Source organism: Aotus nancymaae, unplaced genomic scaffold (assembly GCF_030222135.1).
Source record: "Aotus nancymaae isolate 86718 unplaced genomic scaffold, 86718_ANA_hifiasm-v0.15.2.pri h1tg000029l, whole genome shotgun sequence".
Classification (NCBI taxonomy): domain Eukaryota; kingdom Metazoa; phylum Chordata; class Mammalia; order Primates; family Aotidae; genus Aotus; species Aotus nancymaae.
Genome location: NW_026988442.1, coordinates 20,750,290 through 20,775,954, shown reverse-complemented (window position 1 = coordinate 20,775,954; position 25,665 = coordinate 20,750,290). Strand labels below are relative to the sequence as shown.

At 50.0% G+C, this 25,665-nt stretch overlaps 1 protein-coding gene across 1 annotated transcript in view; it reads right to left on the bottom strand.

Annotated features, from left to right (window-relative positions):
* The window catches only part of PLCG1 (phospholipase C gamma 1), a 39,481-nt gene that overhangs the window by 12,684 nt on the left and 1,132 nt on the right, over positions 1 to 25,665 (bottom strand). Inside the window, exons 2-9 of the mRNA XM_021665763.2 lie at positions 3,859 to 4,011; positions 3,654 to 3,747; positions 3,464 to 3,511; positions 1,116 to 1,200; positions 935 to 1,018; positions 668 to 702; positions 385 to 457; positions 174 to 275 (exon numbers count right to left, since the gene is read on the bottom strand). Of these exons, the coding sequence (XP_021521438.2) occupies positions 174 to 275; positions 385 to 457; positions 668 to 702; positions 935 to 1,018; positions 1,116 to 1,200; positions 3,464 to 3,511; positions 3,654 to 3,747; positions 3,859 to 4,011 (674 nt within the window). The remainder of the gene's footprint in view (positions 1 to 173; positions 276 to 384; positions 458 to 667; positions 703 to 934; positions 1,019 to 1,115; positions 1,201 to 3,463; positions 3,512 to 3,653; positions 3,748 to 3,858; positions 4,012 to 25,665) is intronic.

Here is a 25,665-nt window from a genome sequence, read left to right as displayed (position 1 = left end):
TAGGTTGGGGATAGAAGAGAGAGTGCTTGGTTCCAACTGGGGATGGGCAAGATGCACAGTAGGTAGGAACAAGGTGGCATCCCTAAGGACCATCTAGCTCCTGGAGCCCAGGTGGGGTTCTGGTTACCCCTACCCATTCTCTGACAACAAAAGGGGTGAAATGTCAGGCTCACCTCATCCAGGAAAAAGTATGGCTCCTCAATCTCTCGCAAGGGGTCTCGGAGGAAGCTGAGCATGAACTCCTGAACCTGGAGGCGATCAACAGCCCACAGCTCCTGATGGGGTAGAGAGGGCAGGGCAGGGCATGAGACAAGCCTCCAGTCAGTGATGAGCCCACCCCCACCCCAAGCCTGACACCCTGGGCTGATGTCAGCCCAGTCATACCCCCTGGTAGTCAAGGAGGAACTGCTGGAACTCAGGAAGGGACACTCGACAAAGCTCCGGCCGCTCCCCAGCCCTGCAGGGAGCGAAGGTAAGCTGGCTAGCATGGTCAACAGACAATGAGGTGCCCCATGGAAGGCAGAACCCAACTCCCAGCCAGCACAGCTTCCCAGAATAGTCCAGTACGGTTCCCCACTCCCACTGCCTCCCACCTGGATCAGGCATCACCCAGAGAAGAGATGAAGGGGGCCAAGGGAAAACCCCACCTCCCCACTCCAAACCAAACCTCAGAGTACTGGCTTCCAAGAAGGGGAGGTCCATCTGCAGGAAACAGAACCTGGTCAGGGCAAGAGCCCCTGGGAGGCCATATGGGAAAGGGGCTAGTAAGAAGACAGGCTAGAGCAGCAGATGGGGGCAGGCCTCAAGAGGAGAAGAACTGGAGAAATAGCACACAAAAGCCCCTAAGCAGGGCAGCAGGGCTGAGGCAGGCAGGGTTAGGGGTGGAGTGAAGGAACAGGGGCAGGGGTTGAGGGAGGGCAGGTGGCTCATGCACCGTCTTCTGGGCGCTGTACATGAGGCTGCGGTACAGCTGAGCGAACTGCCCGTAGGTGATGTCCCCGCTGCGCTGCTCCAGGTCCTGCACGGTACAAAGCAGGATTGCCAGTCAGGCCCCCATTTGCAGGGCTCTTGGCTTCCCCTACCCCCATCTACAGAAAGCCCTGGGGGGCACTTACCGTCAGTCGCTCTCGGAGGAAGCGCATGTTGGGGACCCGGTAGTTGACCTGCGACAGCATGTTCTTCAGGTCCTTGGCTGATATACTAAGAAAACAGGGACATCCCCAGTGGTCTCATCCAGCTTCTCATGACCTCTGACCTGTGGGTCAAGCCCACCTGGGGCTGGACAGGTAAACAACACTATTCTGGGAACCTGGAGTCCTGAGGGCGAGACTGAATCAGAACCCATGGGGTGACTAAGATTAGTCCCTTCCTTTCTTTGGACCTCAGTTCCTCATCTGAGCAAATAAATAAATAAATAAAAGCCTATAATTCTAGCAAAGAAGAAGTGAACAGACTCAGTAAAGTGGATCAGACATGGGAGGAAGAAAAATCACTCTCCAGGCCTCCCCTCCCACCAGCACTGCTCAGGCCTGTGCCGAGGTGGCAGTCAGCTCATCTAAGATAGAAGGCAGGGCTCACTCACAACTTCCTTGTCGGGGGCAGCATGGCAGTGGGTCCCCACCTGCTGCCCATTGAGATGCTGGGAGTTTGGTCCTCAGAACCCACTAACCCATGAGAGGGAAGAAGAGGGAGGTGTATGCTCCACCAAATACAATGACTGGCAACTGGGCACCTCCTGGGGCTGGACAGGGCCTGGCTCCAGGAAAGAAACTCAGACAACAAGCACCTCTGCTCTCCAGGGGTGTCCTGCCCAGGATGTGAGGCTGGGGACACTGCTGGACCTGGCAACAAGATGGACAAGAAGGAAAAAGAGGGGCTTTCTCTCCTGGAAGGTGGTGTCAAGGAGGGGAGGGTGGGTCCACCTCCTCTGGGACCCAAGAGCCTGGGAAGAGGCACCAAAATTCCCCTAGGGGACTGAGCTCCACACTGAGTGGGTCAAGCGCCACAGAGGGAGGGCTGGCTCTGTACAGGTGCCATCTCCTCTGATCCTCAGTCACTCAGGAGGTAAGTGCTATCAGGGTCCTTGTTTTCCAGTGATGAAACACAGACCTTCTGGTGGCAACTGCCTGCATCACCAACCTTGCCCTCTGTGGACTCTTTCCCATCAACATATGAACGGCTTGTTACTTCGTCCACCAAAAACACATGTCTTGTCCCTGCTTAGCTCTCTAGCTATTGCCTCTCTTCTTTCCTCCCCTCCACAGCAAAACTCCTTGTAAGAGTCATCTTGCTCCCTCTAATTCCTTTGGGCCCCTCACCACTTGGTTGACACTGCTCTTCCCACCATGTTAAATCCAAGAGTCAACAGTCATATTTCACCATTGTCTTCTTCCCTGAGTTGCCAAAACTCAACACTCTGGGGGTTGCTCCTCTTACTGCACTAGTTGTCCTCCACCCCTCCAATCTCTAATATGGGGGTGATCTGGGATCAGCCACTGGACCCTGCCCTTTTCTTGGTCTGCTTGCCCCCTAGATGATCTCACCCAGTCCTGTGGCTTTCAGTGTCATTTACATACTCCCAAGTTAATATCTGCAGCCCCAACTGTGGACCTAAACTCACTCTAATCACCCGCCTACTCAACCTCTCTCCCTAGACAGCTCTAACAGGCATCAGAAAACTTAACATGCCTCAAAAACTGAACCCCTGAGATTCCCTCCAAATAGGCTTGTCCCTTGATCTTCCCATGTCAGTCAATGGCAACTCTGTTTTCCAGTTGCTCAAGCCACAGACTGTACTATTATCCTCTACTCCTCTCACATCCCATAATCAATCTGTTAAGGACATTCTTTCTGGCTCTATCTTCAAAATACACCATGGCCAAAATCTACCATTACCATCATGAGCCAAGCCCTTTCATCTTTCACCTGGAGTATGGAAGCAGCTCCTAACTGAGCTCTCCACACAGCAGCCAGAGCAATCCAGAGTAACCCAAGTCAGATCACATCACTCCTCTCTTCAGAACCCTTCCATGGCTTCCTGTTCCTTTCAGGTCAAAAGACCTCACCATGGTGCAGCACCCACACCATCTGGTCTTCGCTCCCCTTCTCTCTTTGACTCCTCTGGCTGCCACAACAGACCTCAGAGCCGTGAGCTTCAGGGCACTCTTCTCACATTACTGGCCACCCTCACCTCCAGGACACCCAAAGCCTTTCTACACATCCAGTCTCTGCCCACAGTGGCAGGCCACACAGCATGTGGCTGGCTCCTCTCACCAGCTCACACCAAGGCCACCAGAGGGCTTTGTGCAGAAAGCTACTTGTGCCAGAAACTTCTGCCCACCCCTTAGCCCCACTTAAGGTCCACAGGGTCCTCTGGGTCTCCAGTCAGCTGCTTAGAGACCCAGCTAAGGTTCTGGATGCCCATACCCACCCCGCTGGGCTAGAGACACAGCTCAGTACTTACCGATCCTCCCGATTCCGATCCACTGAGTAAAACTGCTTCCGGAGCCACCTGGAGAGAGAAGCCTGAGGTGAGGGCCACTTCTCTATCTAGGGCCAGACCTAGGAGATGTCTAGGCACACAATGGTCTGCTGTTCCTGTCCCCCAGGTCCCTAATGCTCCCAGCCCTAACCCCTTCAGGAGTGGTTCTTACCTCTCAATCTGCAGGGGTGTGGGTGCCTGCAATGTATCCTCCATCAGCCAAGTTAAGCCCTTGATCCACATGTTCACTTCATCCTCAGATGTGGCTATGAGCAAGGTATAAACAGCTGCACCGAGGGCACATATCTCCCACTGGGGAGGAGCCAGCGGGCATTCCTCTAACTATCCCCTGTTTCCTCTACCCCCTTGACTCCCACCTTGCAGGCTCAGGGTCTTCAGGCGGAATTCCATTCCATAGAGAATGACAAAGCAGTGTGACTGGTCCGGCCGGAAAGCGGGGTCCTCTTGATAGCGATCAAAGTCCCGTGAGGTCTTCCCTGGGCGGATCTCCTTGATTTCGCGAATATCAACTAGGGAGGTAGTGAAGAGACCAAGATCAAGCTGGGGTCTCCCAGAGTCAACACCGAAAGGAGGCCAGCCTGGTTTCCTCATTCTTACACTCTCTCTCAGGGAGGAACCCCAGAGGCAGAGCCAAGACCACTCAGTCACGCTGGGTAATAAGAGGGCTGGGGTTGAATCTAGGGATAGACCTTTACTAAGGGCTCAGAGGTCAGAGAAGGCTATCTGGGGGAAAGGCGGTTATGCAGGGTGTCCCTTCCCTATCTTTGTTCCCTGAGACATTTTGACCTGCAAAAGAGCTGGATTCCAGAAGGAGAAATGGAGACCCAAGGCTGATCATGAGGACCACTGCCTAACACAAGGTACACACAAATCAAATCATAAAGTCCCAAAGGCAGGGCTGGGTAGGTTAAGATGGGCCTCAGGATCCCTGAGAGAAAGGCTCAGGCCCAGAAGGCTGGTGCATCCCTAAAATGCCTAATTGCTAAAGACATCCCCACACAAGTCTCAGCAAGGGAATACCCACCCCATCCCCTGACCAAGGCATTGGTGGTCCCAGAGCAGCAGCCATCCTGGACCCAGACCACCATTTTGCCCAGGACCATTTCCTTATCTTAGCTATCCAAGGCCCTTGCATGCTCCCCTGGCCTTCACAGAGCATAGTCAGAGAGGTACACAGGATTGAATAGCAGATGACCTGCCTCAGTCACTAAAACTTGAGACAATGATGAGTAACTCATGTAACTTCTCAGTCTCAGTTTTACAATCTATAAAGTAAAGAGCTTGACTGAGTTTCTCTAGAAGGCAGGGTGGTAGAAAAAACATGGGCACAAGCTCTGGGCGAGACTGCTTGGACAAAAATCCTAGCTCCACCTCATATTAGCTATGTGATCTCAGTAAAGTGACAGCCACTCTGATCTCACTGTTACACTTGTGAAGAGAGTAACATACAACAGCATCAGAAAGATGCTGGTAAGATCAAAAGTTGTAATAGCTAGAAACAGCCAGCACTGTATATGTGGCACATGGAGGGAGCCCATCCAATGCTGACTCCTCTGCTCCCTCACTAAAGGTGCTTAGGTGCACAGGCTCTGACATACTCTTCAGCACAGGGAGGGGCTGACCACTGGCTGGAGGGCAGATATTCCAGCCCAGAAGTCACTGATTTAAGGTAGATGAGGTCAAAGGAAAAAAGCTTGGCTTAGCCAACAGTGATGACTTTCTTTAAGTATTCCCTAAGCTCAGAAGCCTCTTAAAATCCTCTAATCCTAGACTGGCCTGGTAACTTTGGAGCCAGATGCAGTGCCAGCATTTGCCTGGCCAGCTCCCACCCCAGGAGCCCTTCCAGCCCAAACTGCACACCAACCTGGCTGGAATGTCCTAACGGCCCAACCTCCCCAGATGTTCACTTCCTGTCCCGTCCCTGTAGCAACTGCCACAGAACTCCTTATCTATCCCACTTGGAACAGTGGGCATTGCTTCTGGCCTTTACCCTACCTCCCCAACACATTCCTGTTTCTACCTGGAACCACCTGTCCCCTCAGCAAACCTCTTTGGCCTGTCCTCCAGCTGAGAGTCCTGCCTTTCCTGCTGCTTGCCCTGCCTCCTGGTTCTCACCAATCAGCCATCCTTCCCCAGTTTTCTGGCTCTTCATAAAACATTATTCTGACCACCCCCGCAGACCTCATTCAATCCCTTCCCTAGGCTGCCCACTGCCAGTCTAAGGAGAACAAACACCTATGGCCTTCAAGGTTCTTTGTGACAGAGCCCAGGGATTTACCTCCCCAGCTTTGCCCTCTGCTCCATCCACACTAAGCCATACCTAGGGCAAGAATAGCTGGTGCTTCCTATCCCCATTTCATCATGATTCCTAGTCTGGGAATGTCCACCTCCCAGACTGTCTTCTCTTCCATCAAGGTTCCAACTGAGAAGTTCCTTCCTGTGGTACTCACACACTTGATGCTTCATGCACACACACATGTACATCCATTGCTCACATCCTAAGGCCAGGCTCCTCTGGAGCTTGCTGAATGACTGAACCAAGAAATTAAAAAAGCACATACACAGGCAAAGGGAAGGACAACCAAATAGAGACAGAGAAAAAATGAATAGTTACATTCAGGTAGGAACAGGGGCAGGGAGAACTGGGCCATAAAGACCTAACCGAGAACACAGGGCTTCCAAGGACAGAAGGAGGAGCTTCCATCAGGGGAAATGACTAGATAAGAAACTGCAGAACCACAAACTCTGCCTTTTGAAACAGAAACCAGTCTGCTCTTCCGGTGTGAAGCTGCTGTCATCCCCCTTCCACACCTTCTGGCAAAGGTGAGTGTGAGTACACACACACACACACACACACAGACGAGTTAACAGGCCTGTACTCCTGCGCATACTTCCATAGAGATCCGTCTGAAGGCAGAACAGGTGCCTGAAATAGGGACCAGGTAGGCACAGAGCAGCTCAAGGCCAGGCATCGTATTCTCCCAAGTTCCCATTGGCCACATCTGGTCCCTTGTATTGTCTTACATAAGGAGGCACCAGCCTGGCCCTGGCAGCAGAGTGAGATGCTCTACTAGGTTCTTGAAAGCCACATCCTGTACTACCTCCCAACCTCACCCCTCATCCTTCTGCCTCCCAGAACAAATATAGCAGTGTCCTCTTTCCTGAGAGAGCCAGGGCTGGTCCCCAGGAATTTATGAGGAGACTCCCCAGAGAGGAATGGCCTCTGCCCTGGTTGCAGGTGAGAGAGAGATTGATCCAGTCTGACACAGTTTGGTCAGACCTCCCTGCCATCAGTCAGGAGGGCAGGAAAAGAGACCTTCCCAGAACTTGGGAGCTTGAGAAGGGGAGAACAGCTTAGAAGAGTAGGAAAGTCACATCTTATACCTATAGATCTATGACCTAGAACTCCTCCCCAACTCAGAACCATCAGAGAACAACATGCAGGAGAACTATAGGGAAAAGAAAAGACAGAGGTACCAAGAGACCCTCACTATGAAGAAGACGGGGCAATCAGGAGGAAGAACTCTCTGAAAACAAGGGCAGGATCCCACATCTAGCAGCCAGGAGGCCTGATGTGTAGCATGATGACAAAGGCCTAATCCCCAGTCTCACCTGGACCCAAGAGGGCAGAGCCCAGCCAGCACAGCCCATCAGGGCTGCAGCATATTCATTCCACCGAGCACCAGGCCTCCAGGCCCATGGCGACAGCTGCCCAGGCTTCAGGAATGGCACCATGTCCCCAAGCCCACAATGAATGCTGCCTGGGCTTCAGGAATGGCCTGAGTGTTACCATTCCAAACATGGCTATAGTAGACAGTGACAAGATAAGCTGTTTGGGGCAGTGAGAGGGATCTAGTCCCTTATATTTAATTGACCACAAACTCTCATGAATAAGCAGAGTCATTCTTTCTTGAGGGGCTCTGAAGTAATAAGGGACTTCACACGCCTGTGCCTGAACTGTATATCACAGGTCAGCTCAGAGGACTGAGAACCTTCTCACAGGCCAGGCTTCCTGGTGCCCCAGGCTGAATCCTGAGACCCTTGCTCTGCTCCCTGCCCTGGTAGAGATCTGCCTTCTCCTGCTTTCAGGAAGCCTGCCCTGACCATCCCCTTCCTGGCTTAGTGAGGAGAGCCACACAGCTCTTAAATTTTAACTGTGAGGCCCTGGCAGTCTCTCACTCTTTCAGCCTCAGTCTCCCCACTCAGGAAACTGGAAATTCCTCTTACCTCACATAGTTGCTATGAGGACCCTGCTGGAAGTGCTGTTAACAGAGAAATCTGGAGACAGCCCACCTGTCTACCTGTGTGCCTAGTGCCACTAACATGGAGCCTACAAAAGCTAGCAGTAGGGGAGACAAATAAGGCCACTTGCCAGAGCTCCACTAGGTGCAAACCCAACTTAGGCGAGATAAAGTTGGTCCATGAAGAGAAAAATACAAGCAGCTATTTCCCTCTCTTCAAAAAAGGAAGTCTGGCAGGGATGGGGGCATTGTATGGGGAGAAAGGGGATTCTTAGGGACTTGTATTCAGATAAGCATATGCAGATATGCTGCTTCCTGAGCCTGCAGCACCCCACCTGCACACTCACCTATAGTCTGAGGCACGTGTACCCATAAAGATCAAGTTTCAAATCCTGGCTCCAAGCATAAAGCTAGGTCTTGGCAAGTCTGCAATCTTCTCTGGTTCATCATGAATAAGATAAAGGCTTTTGTGGGAGTAGACCCACCACAGACCCTTACATGTAGGCACACTACTACGCAGACACTCACACAGGAAGGTCAGCCTTGGCCTGCCCTACCTCAGATTCATTTGTGTTTTGTTTTTTTGGGCAGAAGGAAATGTGCCTGCTGCCTGGCACCAGGGGCCAGCTCTAAGCATTGAGGCAAAATGCCACAAGACTGAATCTATAAAATCAAAGCTTCTATGATGAGGCCAGGGAGACTGGGAAGGGCAATGTTCCTTTTCCATCTCTTCTCTCTTCTCCCCTCCTTTCTCAGCTCAGGGACAGACTCCTGGCCTAAGACCACAGAGATTAGAGACCAGCAGTTACTCAGAGCAGAGCTTCTGGGCCATGCAGTCCTGGAGAGCAGCCACCTTTTGGACATGCCAGTAATAGCAGGTGCTTTCCCTTTAAAAGGAGCCTGTTTCCTCATCTGAGCCACCCTCTGCCCAAGCACTCTGGAAGCTGTGATGCTACACAACCCTCAGGGCCAGCTGAGAACCTGCCTCTGCAGGAGAGTAAGCCCCCACCCTGGGACAGCACCCAATCCACTGAGTGAGGAGACAGGGTGCTGTCAAAGGGACAAGGTGGGCAGCCAGTCTGGAGCCTAGAAAAGGGGGAAGACAGTAACCACAGAGGACCCATATGTGTGCCTGGCTCTTCTGAAGGTAGGGCTGCTTCCTGTCTTTGACTCCTGCTCCCACCCTGACTCCCCCCAGACATCAGATCAAGCTGTAGGCTTGCCACCAGCTCTCCTCCTGCCCAGTAAAGTGGGATAACCACCCTGTCTGGCCACCAAGGGATGTGCATAAGGGCAGTATTCCTGTTACCCAGGTAGAGTTCCAGGACAGCGGGAACCCTAGGGAAGAGAAAGGCAGGGCTCCTCAGAGCACAACCAGTGAGAGCCAGCCAATCCTGCCTCAGGGGGCAGACACACAGCAGGCCCTAGAAGGGGGAGAAGGAGCCCAACCATCAAATCCAAGACCCTAAATTAGACCCAAGCTTCTTGTTGAAACCTGTGTCCTAGTGTCCTCTGTGCTCAAAAAAGCCACTTCCAAATAGCCCAACAGACAGAGGTCCCCCAAATTTACAAGACTGTTAACCACTCATCAGGTAAAAAGGGTATAGAGAGGTATTATGAACAAAAGCACCGGCAAGGTGGGCAGGAGGCCTGGACCCATCTACCTATCTCTCTCTTTTTTTTTTTTGAGATGGAGTTTCGCTCTTGTTGCCCAGACTGGAGTGCAATGGCGCAATCTTGGCTCACCACAACCTCCACTTTCCAGGTTCAAGCGATTCTCCTACCTCAGCCTCCCAAGTAGCTGGGATTACAGGCATGCAACACCATACTGGCTAATTTTGTATTTTTAGTAGAGACAGGGTTTCTCCATGTTGGTCAGGCTGGTCTTGAACTCCTGATCTCAGGTGATCCGCCCACCTCAGCCTCCCAAAGTGCTGGGATTACAGGCGTGAGCCACCATGCCCAACCTGGACCCATCTCTCTGAGCCTCATTTTCTTCATCTACAAAATGGAATCACCACTCCTGGCACCTCCTTCCTTGGACTACAGTAAGATGCCAACGAGGTAAGAGATACAAAAGTGATTTAATCAAAAGGGACAGGAGGACATACTGAAAATTAAATCCCCCAAATGAGGGAGATATGGCCAAAAAAAACACAACAAAAGTACCCCAAATTTCTGAACATGAAACATGCTTTCACTGAATTTTTTCTTTTTAAGACAGAGTCTGGGTGTCTTGCTCTGTTGCCCAGGCTGGAGGTTGCAGTGGTGCTATCTCGGCTCACTGCAACCTCTGCCTACCAGGTTCAAGCGATTCTCGTATCTCAGCTTCCCAAGCAGCTGGGATTACAGATGCACGCCACCAGCCTGGCTTTGTATTTTTTTGTAGTAGAGATGGGGTTTCACCATGTTGGCCATGCTGCTCTCAAACTACTGACCTCAAGTGATTCACCTGCCTTGGCCTCCCAAAGTGCTGGGATTACAAGCATGAGCCACCGAGAGGGTTTTCCCTTTATAAGGTACATACACTTACTTTAGAAGGCTGAGACAAGAGGATAGCTTGAGGCCAGGAGTTCAAGACCAGTCTGGGTAACAGAGCAAGACCCTACCTCTGCAAAAAATTAAAATTAAAAAAAAGAAACTTAACTGGGCATGGTAGCACATGCCTGTAGTCCCAGCTACTTGGGAGGCTGAGGCAGGAAAGATCACTTGAGCCCAAGAGTTTGAGGCTGCAGAAGAGTAGCTCTATGAGCTATGATCACAGTACTGTACTACAGCCTGGGCAACAAAGACAGACCCTTTCTCTAAAAAAAAAAAAAAAAAAAAAAAAAAAACCAAAAGCCCAAAGTGTGTAAGCTAATTGATGTAAATGGCAGCAAAAATCATCCACTTAAACCTGCATGGAATAAAGAAATTTTCTAACTTAAAAAAACTGCAACTCATACTAAACATGAAAGGTCTCTTTAAAATCTAAAGAGCTTGAAAGAGGTAACTGAAGATTTCCTGGACAGGTTCCTTCCCTTCTGGGGGTTTTTACTATCCCCACCTGTGGGCTGTGGACCCCAGAACCCCTCAAGGCCTGTGAGCCCCGCTCTGCAAAGGGCACTGGAGGAAGGCAGGCAAAGCCCAGCCCTCCTCAAAAGAGTCCAAGTCCAATTAACACAACATGACCCCAGCCCATGTCTCTCCTCCTGCCTCAGCCTTCACACACCTGCCTCCTCACTTAAGCCCCAACCAGGCCCAGGCCAGGGACACACTAGGTGCCCCCTCCTCTTTTGTGTGTCACCACTTGTCATACCTGCTGGGGTTTCCCTGGTGTCTAGGCCACTGGCCTATGAGCTCCTCCAAGGAAGAAACCACATTTGACTCTTTTCTCCATTCCCTACCAGTCCAGCACAAACCCAGGGCCTGGGGAGGCCTCAAGATGTTCAGAGTACTTAAGAGCAAAAGTAAACACATGGGAGTTTGATTCCAGAGCTAATTATCTAACAGGCAACAAAGGCCACAGATGCTCAAAGATGGTACCAGAAAGATGGTATCAAGGATGGCTTCCTGGAAGAGGTGGTGCAGTGGGCCACAGAGGCTGTGGGGCTACAACAAACACTGAAAATGCAATGGTTAATGGGGTGACAATGTGAACAGAAAAGGAAGGAACAGGCACAGGTGGGGGGGAATGCGGCCCCTGGGGGCTAGTACAGTCTGGAAACTGGCAGGTGCCTACACAAAGATTCCTATAGCCAGTGGGAACCACGGCAAGCTAACACAGCTTTGGGAAAAACAGAATAGTAAAAGCAGCAGGATGCTAAGCACCCACGCCCTGCTGGGCCCTAAGCCAAGACCACCAGGAGATTCAGGAGAATGGTCCCAGGAGTCAGAACATACATGTAGATCTTCCCCAAAATGACCTCTCACCAATCGCCCTCTCCACACGTAGCCTGTGGCAAACAGTTGAATCCCTCCCAGTCCCCAACCCCCATACCAAACAAACTACACCAGCAGGACCCAGGAGAGTGTTAATGGAGCTAAGCCTTCTTCCACCAGAGGATACTGAAACACGGACAAAGAAAGGTTCCAGCAGAAGTGACTGTCATCCACTTCTGGCTCCCTACCTCAGCCACCCCTCCCCAGGTCCCTATACAACTCCCTATGGGGTGGGACAGCCACTGCACTGCAGAGCCCCCTTCACAGGGAGCCAGAGGCACAGGGGTTCTGCACCCATCAGGACCACACAGCTTTGGCAGGGTTTTTGCAGCTCTGAAGGAAAAGGATGGAGGTAGCCCAAGAAGAGACAAAGATAGAACCTGGACACAGGTGCGAAGAAAGCCTGATGCAATAGTAGCCAGGCCACAAGATGGTCAGCAATTCCCAAACTGGCTGTGTATGCCCAAAGCCTATGGAAAGAGTGAGTTCTCCTCACCTTCTCTTCCTGAGACTGTAACATTCCTCCTCCGCCTTTCTGTAGAAACATACTCACAAATCTGAGGTTTCCCTGAGCACATCTGGCTGCCACCAGAGGAAGGCGAAAGTGGAGGGGTGGGTAGCTATCCATTTCCATTTTACAAACAAGGATCTAGGTTCAGGGACTTCCAGGGTCACAGGGTTATATGGCAAAGGGAAGGCGATGGTGGGGCTTACTCTTCTTTCCATTCCTGTGAAGCAGCTGCTTTCAAACCAGACCCGCTGGCAGCAAGTTGGACAAGCTTGGTCTAGATTCTAGACAAATTTCTCTGAAACAATGAGGAAATGGAGGGTCCAAAGGGTCTTGACATGGTCACATGGTGAGTCATGGCAGAACTGGGGCACTCTGCAGTGTCTCCACAGCAGCTGCTATCCCTGACACTGGGTATACAGAGACACGCAGAGCAACCATAGCCAGCCTTTGTACCATCCAGGCAGGCAGCCCTCTTCCCTAAGACTCCAAATTAATCTTACCTATTTCAAAGGTGAGAACAGAATGCCTAAGCTCCAAGGGAGGAAGGGAAAGGAGGACCCACCCAGAGAAATCAAAGCTGGAAGAGCACTCAGCAGTCATCTATTCTGTTTATGCATTCATTCCATCATCTGATCAAACATTTATCAGGCATCTATCTACTCCATGTCAGGCCCTGGGCTGGGTCCTAGGGAAACAGAGATCAATAAGGCATTTGAGTTCCTGCCTTTGAGAAAACCCCTGCCTGATGGAGGAAACAGATGGGGAAGCAGATAACTATGAGGTCACGCAAAGAATAGAACAACAGGGAGGTGTCTGTGGTGCTGAGTGTGTGCAGAGCAAAGTCTTGGGAGTGCTCTGTAAAAGGCAGGTCTGGGGGGCTGACAAGCACACATTGGGCAGAGGGGTTCATGGAAACCAAGGCAGAGGTGCAGAAGTCTACTGCGTTCCACAAACAGGGCATTCAGAGTATCATGTATGAGAAGGGAGGGAAGATAGCCTATTCCAGCCTTAACTGCCACAGTAGGGAAAGTTAACTTTTCTGCACAAGCCCAGAAGATTCTCAAGGTGGCCATGGGTCAGCCTCTGGATCAGGAGTCTTGTGTGCTCCAAACTCTGCCTCCCTTGCAGACTAAGGCTAGCTAAGTTCTTTCTAGATGGCCTATATATGCCAGGCTCCTGGCTATAGGAGAGAGACTAGGAGACTCACCAGGGCCATATCTCAGGGATGTCCAGGACCTCAAAAGTCCCTCATAAAATGCCCTCCTCTCCACCATAGTATACTCAGGCCACCTGGAGAACCAGAGCACTGGGTATAAGTCACTTAAAAATTTTTTCTTTATATTTTATAGAGATGGGGGTCTCACTATGTTGCCCAAGCTTGTCTCAAACTCCTGACCTCAAGTGATCCTCTCACCTTGGCCTCCCAAAGTGCTGGGATTATAGGTGTAAGCCACCATGTCTGGCCCATAAGTCATTCTGTTGCCCAGGCTGGAGTGCAGTGGCACCACCAGGGTTCACTGTAGCCTCTAACTCCCTGGGGGCAGGTGATCCTCCCACCTCAGCCTCTCAGATAGCTAGAACTACAGGCACACCACCACACCAGGCTAATTATATTTTTTGCAGAGATGGTGTTTTGCCATGTTGCCCAGGCTGTTCTTGAACTCCTGAGCTCAAATGACTCACCAGTCTTGGCCTCCCAAAGTACTGGGATTACAGGCATGAATCACCGTGCCTGACCCATAAATCACGTATCTATGGTTCTCCTTCCTGATCCCTCGGCAGCAATCAACATGGTTGATCATGCCCTCCCTCTTTGAAGCTCTGCACTTGATTTCTCCTGCACAACCTTGCCTGGTTTTCTTGCTTCTTTGTGAGCTACAAGCCCACCTACATTTAGCAATGGCCTTGGTCAAGGCTCAGGCCAAAGTCCTCTCTTCTAGTGCTGTCTTCTCCCTCATCAATGCCAGCCATGCCCACAGCTTTAATTACCTCCTATGTAAAGATAATTCACAAATAGGTCTCTAGCCCTGTCCTCTCCTCTTAAGCTTCTGATCCTTCAATTCAGCTGCCTACTCGCTATCTCCACTCTTCATCTCAAAACACCTCAAAGGCAACCCCATAAAACCAAACACTATCTTTTCTCACCAGAACTCAGGCCTCTTGCCATACCCCTTGGGTCAGCTAAGAGCATCACCATTTAAACAGGTGCCCAAACTCCAAACTTCAGAATGATCCTTGACATCTCCTTTTCTCTCACCAGCCCCTGTACACCAGCAGCTATATTAAGCCCTCTGACAAGTCCTACTGCCTTTACTATTCAAAATTAACCATACATTCTGAGCACCTACATGAGAAACTAAGTCCTCTTTCTAGGTACTTGGAATACATGTACCTCAAGGGGCTTGAATGTGGAAGGAAAAATTAGATATAAGTATTATGCTAGATAGATTACATTAAATAGAGTCCACAGACAAATACTATGAGAAACTGAGAAGAAGAGGACGAAGTAGTTACTACCTCTCCTGGGTGGGAAGGGAGGATGAGCAACAGCGGCATCTGGCATCCTAACACTCATTTCTTGCATATTTACTCTGCATAGACATAGCATAAAGCTCTTGATAAGACTGCCTTACAAAGATAAAATCTGCCTTATATTTTATCCTTGCTAATAACACTATGAAGTAGGTATTAGGGTCCCCAATTCCTGAGTGAGGAAAGTGAGCACAAAGAGGTTAATTAACTTACCTAAGGCAGCAGTTGGTAAGGGGCACAGCCAACAATATTTCAAAGCGAAGACTGCCTGTAACCTAGGCTTGTGCTCTGTAATGCCTCAAAATCCTTGTTGGAAGTGGCCAAGCAGGGCCAGCACAGACAAAAGGGGAAGATGGAGAGGATTCCAGGTTGCATCATGCACTCTTGCTTCACAGTATTCATTACAGTAGTAACCATACATGAATTTTAAGGCTGTCTGTCTTCCCCACTAAAGTGCAAACTCCTTCAGAGACTGCACCATGTCTGTCATCTTCAATGCCCCAAGCCTACCAGGAACTTAATAAGGTTTTGGGGACCTTATTCAAGAAAAATATAATGAAAGCATCACTGCTGCACAACCTGTTCCTGCTCATTAGATAAATGAGGCCCTCCTCACTAGAGCCCAGCATATCTACAAGTCTCTCTCTGTTACTCTGTCTCTGCAGACCCCTCTCACAAGGGAGAGGAAATGGAATGGGTTGAGAGAAGAAAGAAAAATCTGGGGTCTCCCTCCTACAAGGCAACAATAGGGACCTAGGACTCCTGGTGGTGGGGGAAATGTCACAGCAATAGGGGCTGAAGTAGGGAGATGAGTGGCAAAGGGAGAATAGAGGCCTTCCCCCTGCCACTCCCTGAACCCCATGATGTCTCACCACCCCAACCTTGGCTCCTGCCTCTTTGGTTTCTGGGTTGCTGCCACCCCTTGGACAGTAAATGTGGGTTTAGTTCTTAAGCCTCCAACACAGAGTAAATCTGTGGGGTTGGAGACATTCTAAATAATGACCGGAAGTTATCAGGTCAGAGGCCTGCTTGCTGAGACATCCTGCTTCAGCAGAACCCACTAGGCTCTCCCATTTTAGAGCTGTTTGACCCAGCTGCCATAGCATCTGGCCACACTCTCTCTGGGCCACGCCAGCCCAAGCCAAGCCACTCTCCTGTCCCTTTTTTGCTTACTGGAAAACAGGGCCCCAGTGAGTGATCTAGTCTCTGACCTCACTCCAAGGAGCCAGGGATCTCATTCACTCACTGCCTGCCCAGAAAGCCCAGCTTAAATTCTTCTTTTTTTTGAGACAGAGTCTTGCTCTCTTGCCCAGGCTGGAGAGCAGTGGCATGATCTTGGCTCACTACAGCCTCTGTCTCCCAGGTTCAAGCAATTCTCTGCCTCAGCCTCCTGAGTAGCTGGGATTACAGGCGCCTGCCAAAACGCCCAGCTAATTTATTTTTAGTAGAGACATGGTTTCACCATCTTGGCCAGGCTGGTTTTGAACTCGTGACCTCAGGATCCACCCGCCTCAGCCTCCCAAAGTTCTGGGATTACAGGCTTGAGCCATTGTGCCCAGCCCAGCTTAAATTCTTTGAACTTACCTCCCCTACTAAGAGAGATGGCTGCCTTGGATTTCCTTTTCCCAAACTGAAGTTGAACACCCTATAGTTCTACCTGCTTAGGACAACTGCTCACCCCACCTGTACTAGCACATATCCTTGTATGGAGCTTCAAGCTTCCAGTGTAGACCAATTCTCAGGCTAGGACCAAGCCATCCTCTTGGGATCAGTCTAGCAACTGGCATTCTGTTCTCACTGGAGAGAATGTTCTGTGTTTCACTGCGGGCCTCGAAAGGCCCTCAGCAGAATCCTTAACAAAGTGACCTTTGTTACCTTTTCTAACCTCCTTAATGGATATGCTGAGAACTCCCAAGAAAGGCCACAGTCCCAATTAGGATGGACAAGCTAACACAGGCACATTATACTCAATTACTGAAGGTGGAGGAAGTGACTAGGGCAGCAAGGGGGAGCTGCCTCCAAACAGCTAGTGGACCATGAGGCAGAACAGGGAGACCATAAAGTGGGTCTTCAACGCCTCAGAGAAGGACCATCACCCCTGCCTCCATCACTGCCCAATCTCCCAACTGAGGGAACAGAGTTGTACCTCTTAGTTCACCTCCTGCCCCCAAGTAAGCTGAGAAACCTGTGGGACCTATGGCCAACTAGAGCTCTCCTTCACTTCTTCCTAGGATTAGTCACCCTGTGAACTCAGGCCCACACTCTCTGGGCCTTAGGCTGAAGTCAAGGTGGGGTTGGAATTCTCCCTACACATCCACACTTACACAGCCAGAACACAGTGTGGTCAATACCCAACTCCTACCACGGGCAAGGCCAAGCCAAGGACATTATAATCCAGGCTCATGCCCTGAACAATCATTTCCCTCAGGACATGTTAAGTCAACCATATCCCCAGGTGTCCAAGAAAACAGGAAGCCAACCTCAAAGTGAACTCCCCACCTGTGCCAAGCAAGAACTAAACACAAACCAACAAGTGGTCAAACTCACCATGGCCCAACCCCTTACCAGTCTGGCCACCTGTTCACTGTCAGGGTCCAAAACATCAGTGAGACTGCCCACTCTCCACCGTGCCCACGACTTCCTGCCTTGCACCCAGGCCCCTCACAGCCTTTGTACAGATCCTTTACCCAACACCTGTGTGCCAGTTGGCAGGTACAGGGAACCCAGGGGGCAGGACGGGCTGCTACAGAGAGAATGGCGATTTTGTCTGGGCCCTTGGGCTCAGCCTACAGCACTTTAGGCATAGCTATCTCCTGCCAGCCCTGGGCCTTAGTGGTTTTCTACATGGTCCAGATTGCAAGCTTCCCAGGATCAAGGACTGGGTCATCTCCTTTTCTTGCTTCCTAACTCTTAGTCTCCTCTGTGCCAGGCCTGGGCTCAGTAAAAAGAGATGCCAGTCTTCTGCAGGAGAAAGCCCCACCCCGTTTACTCTGCATCCTGAGTCTTGCTGAAGCCAGGGCCACCGGCCAACACCAGGAAGGGCCAGGGCCGGAAGGAAGCAGCAGAGCCTATACACAAAGCCTACATGTGGACTATAAAAAGGAGCTCCTCCCTGCCTCCCCCAGGATGGGCCCGGTTCCTAGGAGGTAAAGAGTGGGGAGAAAGCTAGGACTTAAGCCTGGGCACAAAACCACTGCAGCCTCTCAAAAGCTAGCCAAGTACCACCTCAAAAGGAACTAGTCTTGCAAGGAGGGGTAGGAGAATATTAAGGGCTTAGCCAGGAATGCAAGTAGAGACTCTCCAAGTCCCATCTCTTGGGACCACAGCATATCATAAGGCAACCAACTCTACTGTCCCCACTGCTTCTTCCCCGAAACTACATTATATTCAGGGACCAACCCCTTCTCACACTTCTTTCCCTACTCTCTGAGGCTGAGAACACCCCTTAGAGGCCTCTAGGTGCCCATATTCCCCACTTTCTCTGAAGACTCCAGCACACTCACGGGGCAGAGCAAAGTTCTGGGAAGCAGCTGCGATGAGTGGCAGAAGTAGTGAGACACTCTAACTCTGGGCAGCAGCAGGACACTGTGGCCACAACATAGTAGGCTCAGTAAGCAGCTCAAGTAGGGTCATGGGTCAGTGGGGAAGGTGCAGCTATGGCAGGGAGATGACAGTTAGGTAAGGGCCACACAAAGATACCTATTTCAAAGATGTCAGCCAAGGCAGTCTCTGGGCAGCACTCTACCACAACAGCAAACCCACACTCACCACACCCATCCCAAGTCATGAAAATTCATTCCTTCTCAACCTCCATATTTTAAATCCCTCTCCAGCCTAGTCTGCCCAGGGTGTTCAGGCTCTGTACTAGAGGCCGTGCCCAGAACCACTGAGGCCACTCTCCAGGGACAGTGATGTAGGTTAGCACACATAGCAGATAGAGGAAATTAACCTTTGTTGTTGCCAGTCATTGATATGTGAGCATCATTTGTTATCACAGCACACCTTCACCTATCCTGACAGAGCAGCCTCTTGCTTATTTCCTTCACAGAACTCACCAAATCCTGTAAGTATTTTATTTAGCTATTTTTCTCCTTTCTGGCTATATCTACATATGTTACCTTTTCTAACCTCCTTACCTTTCTAATCTTATATCCACTACTGGACTCCACAGTGCTTGGCACAGTTAGCAAATGCCAGAGTCTAAAGCCAGGGAAGAACAAGTAGTGTCTCACTTATTCAATGAGTCACTGAAGCCCAAGAAAGCAGTTTTTGGGGGTTTTTTAAGGAGAGTAGATACAGTGAGATGGAACACGAACCAGGCTAGAGATCTACTGCCACCCTGAACAAGTCAGAGGCTGGAGCAATCACGTCCAGCTCAGTGTGCCCAACACACAGTAGCAAGGCCCACAATAAATGTATGACAAATTAAGGAGCACCTGAATAAATGCATGCTCTTGAGATGTCACAGAGAATCCTGGAAAGGCCCTTCTCAGGACATTTGGGGCATGGAGCCCCAGGTTTCCATGTTCTGCAGAAGCATAGGCAAAAGTTTCACCACAAATCAGCAAGTCAAGAGGGTGAGGCTCCTCTGTGCCCTGCCCCCAATCAGCAGCTACATTCACCTCCACGTAGGAGTGTAGGAAAGGTCTGGGTAGGCCAAGCATCTTGACACGGGTGTTGTGGCAAGGTGTGGAAGGGTTTTGAAATTGAGGCAATGAGTCCAGTTTGTCCACAGATGGAAGCCTAGGCTGGTCAAACACATGTGGTCAGAGGGCAGAAAAACAAAAAATAACCCTCTGGTCCTATAGAACAGTCCATCTTACTGTCATTTTCCCCAGAGTGGGCAAATAAACTGAACACTATAGTGGGAATCAGAAATCCTAGGATCTGCCATGAACTTGATATGTGACCTTACCCTTACCGCCTTGGTTTGCTCCTCTGTAAGAGAGGAATAGTAACTCCTACCCTCCATAGATTCATGGAGCTGCTGTGAAGTTCAAATAATACAACAGGTGAGAAAATGTTCCATGAACTCCTAATATGCTATACAAATTCTAGAGTTTTTTGATGCTGCAGTCCTCTGTGTACAGACTCAGGGAAGGAACACAAAAAGCAAGTAGGAAACAGATTCCTATCCCAGGTTGTTGGAGCAGCCAACTTGTGGCTAATTGGTGGGAAGAACTGGAGCTCTGTAGTTAACGAAGATGAGAGTAAAGGAAATGAATACTACTAAGTGCCCACTAAGTGCCAAATGTTGTGCTGGGTACTTTTCACACAAAATCTCTTACTCTCATATACAATCTCCCTTATTATTAATATACAGCTCTGTGAGGAGAAATTACTTTTACAGCTAAAGATCAACTTCAGACAGCGAAAAGTAATCTGCCCAAGGTCACAGTAGGAGCTGAGACCTGAACCCAAATCTGACCAGCTCTAGCCACAAATCTCCAGGCACTACAGCTCAATTACCAGCAAGGTAGGACTATCTATCTGGTCAATGGTGGCCCGAAGCCACTCCTCACCTGTGGCTCCACCTTGAGTCTTGCTACCTGTAAACATGCTGCTCTCAGAGATTCCCTCCAAGGAAGCACTGGTCCCACGCTCCTCTGAGCAAGACACTTTACAAGGGGCACCAGAACATTCCCATCATCCTATCCCACATCCGTCTCTCCTAGGACTTTCCTCAAAGTCTGCAGTGACTTCTCTAGTTCTAATAAAGCAAGTGGAGAGGGGGAAAAAAATCAGTCTTCTAATATCAGGCTTTTATAATCTCAGGCCTCAGTTCTTCCCTCCAACTTACCATCTGTGGTCTCCTTGAAGCCACGTCCCACAGGAAAAGGCACAGAGTGAGAAGAGATGCTGTGAGTTAGCGGAGACCGACACAGAACATGACAGCAGAGGCAGGCTCGTGGGTGGCATTAGAGCCCTTTCTGGAAGACAAGGTCTCTCCAGATAGTGTCCTGGGCTAGGCATTTAGAAATAGGACAATATCGTACTTTCACTCTACAGAAGGGGTTACCACCCAAAGCAGCTGCTTCCAGCCAACTCCTCTGTCTCCCTGCAAAAACCAGCAGCGGGAAAGAGGCCTGACAATAGAGGGATTGCTGAGAGCTGCAAGAGAGGATGTGCAGGACCCCCTGCCTCTGAATCAAAGGGCTTGGTGGCCAGGCACAAGCCCCTTAGGACAACAGGTGCATTCGCTCTCCTCCCACCAGGTCCTCCTGGGAACTTAAATCTCACCTCTGTCCTGTCAGAGCTCCTAAATAGTAAGCACACTGTGCCACACTCCATGCTAAGCACTTTATACAGATTCTTATCCAATCTTCACAAAAAACTTATGAAATAAATGACATTTGATACTATCCCCTTTTTACAGATAAGCAGCCCAGAGAGGTAAAGTCATATGTTTTAAGGTCACAGAGCAAGTAAGCTGCATAATAGGATTTTAATTCAAGCAGAGTCTAGGGCCCAAATGCTTAACTACTAAGCTCTGTCTCACCCCTCAAGACCCAGCTCTTCTCCCATTTACCACCATAGCATCCCCACCCTGCCTCAGCAAGAAGGTCTTGTCTGGGCCCTCATCAGCTCTATCCTGCAAACTGCAGTAGCTCACTGGCCTCCCTCCCCAACACTTGCCTGACAAACCACTGTCACTGTGGTCTCCTAGACAGAGGCAAGTCAGTCCCACTGCAGCCTCTGCTGACTCCCGCTGCCTACAAGACTGAGTGTAATTGCTGGGCACAGCACACCAAGGCTATTCCTAAGCTGTCTCCAACCAGTCTCAGCCTCCTCTCTACCACACCAAATCTGTTCCCTAGCCATGCATGGAGTGATTCCCAGTTCCTGAGCCTCGGCACAGGGAGATGCCTCAATAATTCGAGGCCTATCTCAAAGATCACTTCTCCTTTGATGTCTTCCTGGCAGAGCTCCTCACAGTTCTTGGTAGAGGCCTTTATATTATGGTATGTAATACACACGGTTATAATCACATGCCTCTACATCTGTCTCTTCCAAGAGTTCTTCAATGGCACAAAGCATTTCTCAATAAACTTTTGAATCTTTGGTGCCTAGCACTGGGCAAATTGGAGGTGTAATAATACTTATTGCAAATATTAATAAATAACCCTCTTGGAATGAGGGTTATTTATTAATATTTATCCCCAAATTTAATATTAATTAATATTAATACCCAAAGAAAAGCTCATAGGCAAGATCTCTGAACTCCAACTGAAACCTGTGCATCTGTATAAACACACACACAGAGTCTGGAGAGAAGCTGGAGGTGTTGTGGGTCCCAGGGTTGGGTGAGCTCAGCTTCTCCAGCTATCTGTGAAGCAGGCCCTTTTCCTAGGTTCACAGGAAACAGAAAATCCCAGCTGGGCAGGAGGTCTGGAAATCCACACATCGGGGCAAGCCTGGGGTGCTGAGGAAACACTAAAAGGTCTGACTTCCCTTGGAAAAAACTACATTCAGACAGGAAACGCACAGGCAGGGATGGCTAGCTCTGGAGATCCGGACATGTGCTCTTGCCCCTCTCCCACTGGGAGTAACCAGCCAGTACAAAGAAAACCCTTGATGACACTGGCCTGGGCCTGCCCTCTCCCGTGCTGTGGGACAGCCCTTGGAGCCGGCCTCCTGGTCTGGTCTGCTCCCCAGCCACAGGGGTCAAGCCGCAGCCAGCTGGTTCCACTACCACCTCCCTTCTGAGTCCACTTGCCTCATCAAGGTGGTTAGCTGTTTTCTTCCACCACTTTCACCCCCTTCATCAAAGGTACTGCTCACAATTGTCATTGCCTGTTTTCATTTCCCTAAAAGCAAGCACCCTATATTCACCTCAGAGGGCCTGGCGTCTAGTAAAGTTATCTAGTGCAGAATTAGTCAATGATAGAAGCCTGGGGCCCCAAAAGTCCCCATGGATATGCTCAGCCAGTATCCACAGAGTACCTCCATGGAGTTTCTTTCTTTTCTTGAGACAGTTTCGCTCTTGTTGCCCAGGCTGGAGTGCAATGGCACGATCTTGGCTCACTGCAACCTCCACCTCCCGGGTTCAAGCAAATCTCCTGCCTCAGCCTCCCGAGTAGCTGGGATTACAGGCACGCACCACCACGCCTGGCTAATTTTTGTAGTTTTTTTCAATAGAGATGGGGTTTCACCATGTTGGCCAGGCTGATCTCAAACTCCTGACCTTGTGATCCGCCCGCCCTGGCCTCCCAAAGTGCTGGGATTACAGGCATGAGCCACTGCACCCGGCCCATGGAGTTTCTTTATTGGGCCCATAAAGAACCTCAATGGACAACCTCATTAAACACTGGTCTGAACCATATCAAACTAAAAGACAACAGAAGAAAAAGTGTGGAGCCAGTGAGGTGTGGTGGCTCATGCCTGTAATCCCAGCACTTTGGAAAGCCAAGGTGGGTGGATCACCTGAAGGTCAGGAGTTCGAGACCAGACTGACCAACATGGTGAAACCCTGCCTCTACTAAAAATACAAAAAAATAAAAAATAAAATAAAAAAATTAGCTGGGCGTGGTGGCGCACACCTGTAATACCAGATACTCAGGAAGCCGCGACAGGAGAATTGCTTGTACCAGGAGGCGGAGGTTGCAGTGAGCCAAGATTGCGCCACTGCACTCCAGCCTGGGTGAGATAGCAAGATTCGGTCTCAAAAAAAAAAAAAAAAAAAAAAAGAGAAAGTGTGGAGCCAGAGCCTAGAGAGGCTGAGGCTGTCTTGGGATACAAAAGCCAAAGTGGTCTTTGCCCTGTAATGCATGGTCTGAGCACAAAGGTTTCTCACAGAGGATCCACGTGGACCACAGGGAACATGAGCTTGGGGTTGCCAGTCAGCCACTGATTAAGAGAGTTGGGCCCAGCTGAGGCCCTGACACACACTGACACCACCTTGGGCACAAACCATTCTCCATTTCCATTTCCTCATTTGTAAAATGGGATGAAAGGTCTCTACAACATTCAGCTGGAATTCTACGTAACTCCATTTTATTCATTTATGTCAGTATCTGCAACATAAAAGGCCAAACACCAACTGGTTCCTGTCATACCACGAGGACAACCAAACTTTTCAGCACCTAAGCACTTCGCCACCCTGCTTTTGAGCCAAATGACCACTCTAGAAATCAGAAGTGTCAGTTCCATTTCACAAGTGCTGATAAAAGAGGGCACAGAGTCAGGGTAGGAGAAGGTCTTACATATGAATGCTGTAAAACCTCATTAAACCACACTGTCTTTCCCTCAGGTCCACCAACACCCTGAAGGTAGCACAGTGTCTCTCTCTTTGGCCAAGCTTCAGGCACTGCTGGTACCCTGGCAGGGTCAGCAGTAAAGGCCAGACACCTGAGGCACTTGGGCAAGAGTCCAGGTGGCAGAAAACCGGGCTGGTAGTCCAGCCTCCTCAGAGGCCTCAGGGATCATCAGAACCCACCAACAAAGAGAGCCCATGAATGGGCAGAAGCAGGGCAGGGCTTCAAGGGAAGCCTCCATTAGTAAAGTCTGAACACACAAGCGTTGACTAGACTTTTCATCCAGGATCCTTTCAATTTGGGTCCTCAAAATCAAAGAGCCAGGATCCTCCTACATCCTCTGCCTGCCAAATCCCAGCTGATGAGATCACTGAATGTGTACACCTCTGGATGACCCACCTGCTCACCCCTGGGTAGGGGGTGATCAGGTCCTCTGTATGCCTGGCTCCATCCCCCAAAGACCTGAGACATGATAGATCATCCCCTCTCCACACCCCTCTTTTCTGTTTAGGTTCCAACTTACAAACAAGAAAGGTCACACCCAGGAGTCAAATGTGTAAAACTCCAAACACTTTCTCTACAGAAAAACTGTTCTACATGGTGGGTGGGTGAGTGGGCACATGGGTTGGAGCAAAACAAAACCATTTCCTGCCTTTTTCTGAGTAGCAATCTAAGTGAAATGTGAATATGGTTACCATCCTCCTCCCTTCCTGCACCTTCACCCTCACCTACTGCCACACCTCACCCCCTCACCATTCCCAGTCCAGGGTCTTCAAGGGCAGCCACGGTCTATTGTTATTATTAATAACAGCTCACATTTATTAAACATTTATGTATCAGACAATGCTAGATGTTTTACATGAATTGTCTCATTTAATCCCCGGAGCAACCATACAGAGTGGATATATTATTACCCCCATTTTACAGATGAGGAAATCAAGGCTCAGAGAAGGTCTGGCCGGGAAACTTACGATGAATATATGGGCTTCAAATCCAGACTGGCCATCAAACACTGTGCTACATTTTTTGCCTGCTGATAATATGCATGGTTTAAAATGCAGTCAGTTACCCAGGAGATCTCGGAGAACTTCCATCCAGTGCCACCGACTCAACATAGCATAGAGAGCAAGAAGGGGACTGTGCCTGGAGTCTGATGCCTGAGTAACGTCCCCAGAGTTATCTCAGTTCTTTGCAGTTATCTATCTTTCCTTCACTTTGGAATCCACAGGCTCTCAAGTCACTAAAATGTTCTCCCAATGGCTGACAGGGTCAGTGGGGGCACTGAGGAAGGCGGCTGCCATTTCTAAGTTGAGCAGCTGTGTTAGATCTGTGTCAGATCTGGAGTTTGTAGCCGAGGATGGCTGCCTCACCACAAGACCTTCCTTCCTCCCAATCTCCTCGCCCATCTACACACATGCACACCATACCCAAGGTTTGTGGGACCCCCCCTTTGGGGTGTCACTTCCTGAACCCCTCCTTCACACAGACCTGGTTCTGAGCCTGGGTCTCTCTAACCCCAGTCTCCGGGGGTCCCTGCAAGAAGCAACCCAGTCTGGAGTTGCAGACACACCATCTCTTCACACTGAGAGGCGGGGGAATGGAGGGCTGAGCAGAGTGCCCATCCGGCCACAGCACAGGCACGCGCTAAGTGGAACAACTCTGAAAAATCTGGGGTTTTTCAAAATCCCCCAATTCCCTCCTCCC